Source organism: Schistocerca piceifrons, chromosome 5, assembly GCF_021461385.2.
Source record: "Schistocerca piceifrons isolate TAMUIC-IGC-003096 chromosome 5, iqSchPice1.1, whole genome shotgun sequence".
Taxonomy (NCBI): domain Eukaryota; kingdom Metazoa; phylum Arthropoda; class Insecta; order Orthoptera; family Acrididae; genus Schistocerca; species Schistocerca piceifrons.
In genome coordinates this window covers 486,075,213-486,081,212 of record NC_060142.1, presented here as the reverse complement: position 1 = coordinate 486,081,212, position 6,000 = coordinate 486,075,213, and the positions used below count along the sequence as shown (strand labels likewise).

Below are 6,000 nucleotides of genomic sequence, written 5' to 3'. Positions count from 1 at the left end.
GTTTTCTGCGGTCCACATTGACACCGTCGATACCGCACTTTCCATGTTCGGCCCGACTCACAGAGGCGTTACGTATTCCTCGAAGATGTATCAATAGAACGTCTGTGTCATTCTACATTTGTTGAAGAAATGTTTTTGGAGCAGGATGGAGCATCATCTACAATGAGCAACTCAGTGAGAAACCATCTGACCGCCACATCTGCAAATCGAAGATTTGGAGGGACTGTGTTTCGTGGACACATAGATATTCTAGCCTCACAGGTATAAGGATTTCTTCTGGAGCACATAACAAAGCCGCGTGGGATTAGTCGAGCGGTCTATGGCGCTGCAGTCATGGACTGCGTGGCTGGTCCCGGCGGAGGTTCGAGTCCTCCCTCGGGCATGGGTGTGTGTGTTTGTCCTTAGGATAATTTAGGTTTAGTAATGTGTAAGCTTAGGTTCAAAAAATGGCTCTGAGCACTATGGGACTTAGCTTCTGAGGTCATCAGTCCCCTATAAGTTAGAACTACTTAAACATAACTAACCTAAGGACATAACACACATCCATGCCCGAGGCAGGATTCGAACCTGCGACCGTAGCGTGTAAGCTTAGGGACAGATGACCTTAGCAGTTAAGTCCCAAAAGATTTCACACACACAGCACATAACAAATAGCTCGTATTTGAATTACTTATTCTGTCAGAAGAGGATCTAGTGATGTGAATTACTGCCATTACCATCCACGTCACATAAGGAGCCTTCAAAATACCCAACAATTCAGCTACATAGTGCTGGAGGAAATGATGCATGTGGTCAGAATGTTACTACTCAGGGATCATGGTTTCGATTTTTAGTGACATCGATATTTCTGGTGTGGAAATGTAACGAACAGTGTCTCGGCAATACAGTGCTATGAAATTAGAAGCTGTTGGAGAAAGTAAGCGGTAAAAACTTCCAAGACGCTGAAGAGGCATTTGTAGACAACTAACTTATGTGAAACAATGCCAAATGTTAACCATTGTTGTAGCAGTGGAACGTGATGCAGACTATCACTGAAAGACGAAATACCGAGAGTGTGATATGAAACTGCCGCACTGTTATGTTTCGCGAATACCTCTGCACCGCGCATTTTAGAACATTAATAAACTGGTTAAAATGTAGATAATTACGATTGTCAAACCAAATCATACAAATTTTCTTTGAGATAACACTGTAAAGCATTGTGTCATGAAGTCTTGGTGAGGACTACATTGTCCTGCGACAACACATAAAAACGTGACTAGCATGGCATACCAGAGCGTTAATGCTCTGGGCATGTACGACAGTCCGCGTGAACAGAGGTATTAGATGTAGTGGTCCTGATCCCCGTGTTGAGTTCCTTTGAGTTAAACTGCAGAACTGGTTGCATAGAAACTTACCTTGTGTGAGGATGTTAGCAATCGGAAGTCCCCGTAAGATGCCAAGAGAAAATGGGAAGATGGTGTGCGGTAGCGTACGAGAACTGCAGATGTCGATGATCTTCTTCCTCCTGGCCTTATACAGTGCCTCCGTGTGGTCGGAATGTTATTTCGCGTGTGTCACTGTTGGTGTTAGTGGATGGCCGGATGTTCTTGCTGACGCCACCATTTCTCCGTGGAACGGAATTTGTGTACTCCATCTGTCTGCGTATAGTGTTATCTTATGGGAATGTGTGAGAACGTTTTCTAAATGTTTGTGAGTCGTGTAACTGAGGCGTGACTCGGTTACCAGCACCGTATTCACCCAGTCGAATGTGGAAAACCGTGTAACAGCCACATTCAGGCTGTCCAGCACATCGATCCTCTTCGGTAATCCGCTGGGCGGATTCGATTTGGGGTTTGTGTGCCTCCCCGTGGAAGAACGAAACATTCAACCGACTACAGCCAAGGTAGAGATGCAGCCGTTGGATTATTATCTTGCTTAAATACACGAAAGCGTACAGTCAACACAGTGATTGGCGAGACTAACGACTTTGTGGTAGATGAATAGCGCACCACACTGTCACACGTGTATCGTCGGCTTCGTGAGGTTTCTCAGAATTCTAGTCGACCAACTATCTGCATTCCTATTACACAATGCAACGTGTCGCTCGCCATATGTGTTTCATCAACAGTGTATGGTCTCAGGAACAGTGGTGTCTGGTTGACGCATGAGATGCGGCTTAGTCTGAAGAGCGTCTCTTGCTGTTTTTTGTGCATCTGGAGAGACCGCAGGGGGCACGCGAACCTACCATCTTTGTGGAAATGAACTGATGCGACGGCGCCAGTGTTTTCGACTGGGGTAGGGTCAAATGAGGTATGTGAGGACATATTATCCTCAGGTTGCTCACTGAGTTGCCTATGGGGGCTGCTGCTGGTAGAGGGTAAAATCCTGCAACGTTAACACCACTTTTTTCTTGGTGCATCTTGACCTGAGTTTCATCCGAGGGGTGATAATATATTATATGATACGTCTGCGTAAGCAGAAGAAACTAACGATCAAAGTCCGAAAACAATTTATTGGACTGTTCAATTAACCAAAACCTATTCTCCAAGAATAACACCAACACAAAACAGTGATCCATCTTCGAATCACAACGACATAGAAGAATAATATAGAAAACAACTGAAATAATTTCCTACTAGTCTCCGCCAGAGAATTCTCCGATATACCAAACCTAATCCAGAGATCAGCGAGAAGATACTAGCCGGGCTGCTGGGGCGGCAGCTATCCACATCTGCTGGCGGTCGATGAACTGCCGATATGCGGCCGAGCGCCGGCCTTTATAGCGCTTCGGCAGATGAGTATCTCGGAACTATTTTCCATCACGTGGTTTGACATGTGAAAATAGTTCCGGGATCTGCAGCGAGTCCTTCCTTATGTTTATTTGGACCGGTAGTGGCCCCTGGTGGCCGCTGGTGTCTTTGCTGTGTTGTTGTTGTGGCCGTTCATCAATGTTGCCTGTCGGTTGTGTAGTGCTTCGGTGTGCCTGCGAAGCGGGCAACCCGTGGCTGCAGGCTGTCAGTTTGGTTGCTGATACTCTAGGTGCCGTGATGTCTGGTAGAGAAGGCCACAGCATTATACGACCAAGTCTATCCTGGCAAACGATAATTTGCAAGATGAGGACTTCAAACGTCTGGTGTCATTCTCACTATGCGTACGTAAATCTGACTGGACACACACGGGACACGAGAGGCTAAACGGCTGCTGTCCTGATGCTACCAACATGAACCAATGATCACCTACAGGTGGTGCTTTCCAGCAATGGGAGGCGTTATCGCAAGCCATGGTGGAGCACATGAACCACTTCATGAATAGCCTAGTGCGTCTTGCATGGTGACGCGGGGCCACAGCATCCTGCAGTGACGTTCTGAAAGCCACTGACGTAGGAAAACTGCACATTTCAATGTAACTCACGGCTGCGCTCCGTTTTTCCACTACACTATGCATCTGTATTACTTGCTCACTTGTCACAATGTCACCAGCCCAAATTTATGTACACACATCATCGCCACACGAGTGTTGTTTCATGGATCTGAAAGACACTTAAATTGTAAACATGAGTGTTCTAGAAAATGGTTCAAATGGCTCTGGGCACTATGAGACTTAACATATAAGGTCATCAGTCCCATAGGACTTGGTACTACTTAAACCTAACTAACCTAAGGAATTCACACACATACATGCCCGAGGCAGGATTCGAACCTGCGACTGTAGCAGCTGCGTGGTTCCGGACTGAAGCGCCTAGAACGGCTCTGCCGCAACGGCCGGCAAACATGAGTGTTCAATCGCTCTTACACCCAGAAGGCAATTTAGAGAACAGCACATTGTGGTACATGTTTCTGCCTCGTAGCGACACTATTGGTTTTATCACAGTTTATATAATTTATCTGAATATACAGAGATGTTTTAGCGAATAATAAACAATGTGTTTATGACGAAAAAGGAAATCCTAAGTGTGTTGATGTGAATATTAAATAACGCTGATTAATAACTTTTGTTAAGATGAGTAATACATTTTGTCAATTTTTTGTGATTTCCTTTGTCTTGCATTTTTCACTCTTCTCTTGTTATCTAATATCGGTGATGTCTAGACGGACATATGCGATCAATAGGAGTCCATTATTTGTTCAATAATAACTTGAAATGAAATGGAACCCGTTGAATTCTGGTTTTATTCATTTTAATAACAGTATTGCATTGTAACAGCTCATATGATCGAATTAGCGGCAAGGTTTGGTAACCATAAGTTGCCGGCTAGGTCGCAAGCTGTTCATCCGCCATTGCGGTCATCTCATTGAGATAGTAATTAGTTACATTTGTCACAGAGAACCGGTATATTTTATCTGACGTAGTTCAATGCAACAGAAACGGGCGCACGTATTACTTTAAACTTCGAGGTCGTAGAATTCTTTAAACGAAGCCAGTTAGTTGAAAAGAAATATTTCATATTCTTCGTTCTTTGACGAAGCTGTGAGGGAGAGGTACTTAATAATGACAATATTATTTTTACTATGAAATGATTTAACTCAGTCTCTCTCTACCGAGAGAGGTGTGGTTAGCATCCTGGACTCGCATTCGGGAGGACGACGTTTGAATCTTGCGTCCGGCCATCCTGATTTAGGTTTTCAGTCATTTCCCTAAAACGATTCAGGCAAATGCCGGGATGGTTCCTAGTCCAATGGGAACGATGACCTCTCTGTTTTGCCCACTCCTCCAAATCTACCAACCAACCATCTCTCTCTCTCTCTCTCTCTCTCTCTCTCTCTCTCTCTCTCTCTCTCTCTCTCTCTCTGTCCCTCCCCGATGTAACGGCCTTCTTATGTGCCCTGAATGCACGACTCGCCATCAACGGCCGTGTCGAGGTGAATACACCGGTTCCCGTCAGATCACTTTAGTTAAGTACCGTCGGACGTGGCCAATACTTGGATGAGCCAGCTGCTGTGGCCGAGCGGTTCTAGGCGCTTCAGTCCGGAACCGCGCTGCTGCTACGGTCGCAGGTTCGAATTCTGCCATGGTCATAGATGTGTGTGATGTCCTTAGGTTAGTTAGGTTTAAGTAGTTATAAGTCTAGGTGATTGATGACCTCAGATGATAAGTCCCATAGCGGTTAGAGCCATCTGAACCATTTTGAATACTTGGATGGGTGACCGTCTACAGGGGACAGGAGAGATGGTGGCGTAGAGTCCATGATCACCACTCTTAGTGCCAAATGCCCTGGATTCAATTCCAAATCTCTCAGCAGTGTCTGATGAAGTGAGGGTATGCGACATTTTTGATGGTGAGCCATTCCCCTTGGTGCCCTTCGAGAGGAATAGGCTGCGTCATCTCCAACGTGAACATGACATTACAGTGCACACACACCATCACAGTCACCAACACTCGACAGATACACTTCCGTGAGCAGCTCTCATATTTCGCTAAGTAAAGGCGCTTAGGGTCAAGAAGGATAGGGAAAACCCTTCGAATTAGGTGGCTGAACGTGCGCTTCGGGGTCTGCCAGGTATCCATCCCATACAACCTTATTTTAATTTTTTGGACGGTTCACTACTGAACCACTCCGACTTTGGACATTGTTTGATTGTTTGACAGTAACGATACTTTACCATTATTTTACTGCTTAGATCGCATATAAGTGCCGTTAAAATCTGTAGAACGGAAAGGTAGAACAGTGACAGGAAATTTTGAAGCACCGTATAGACTGTAATAATTCTAATTAGATCGCACGGAACTACAGCACAATAGGTGGAACATCGTGCTCCTCTCAAGATACACAGTATGTACCTACTCGTTAAATTTCGTGTCTTATTAATTTTATGTTTTAAAACTGGCTGAAATGAGGATATTAGACAGCTATCGCAAGTCGAGTTGTAGTGGAAGAGGGGCAAAATTACGAATAAAGAGTAATAAAGAAACAGAATTTATGGTAAAGCGTGGCTACCGCAATGAGTGATAATATAACGGGGTCTCTTTTGTCGTCAGCGATGGAAACAATGTCTCACGTATTTCGGAAGGACTCTCTTC

The 6,000-nt window shown here is 44.9% G+C and overlaps 1 protein-coding gene across 1 annotated transcript in view; it reads right to left on the bottom strand.

The window, feature by feature from the left end:
- Positions 1-2,979: 2,979 nt before the first annotated feature.
- Positions 2,980-6,000, bottom strand: part of LOC124799095 (neural-cadherin-like) — a 1,093,765-nt gene continuing 1,090,744 nt past the window's right edge. The window contains exon 15 of the mRNA XM_047262634.1: positions 2,980-3,073. Coding sequence (XP_047118590.1) covers positions 3,069-3,073 — 5 coding nt within the window. The 3' untranslated portion in view covers positions 2,980-3,068. The remainder of the gene's footprint in view (positions 3,074-6,000) is intronic.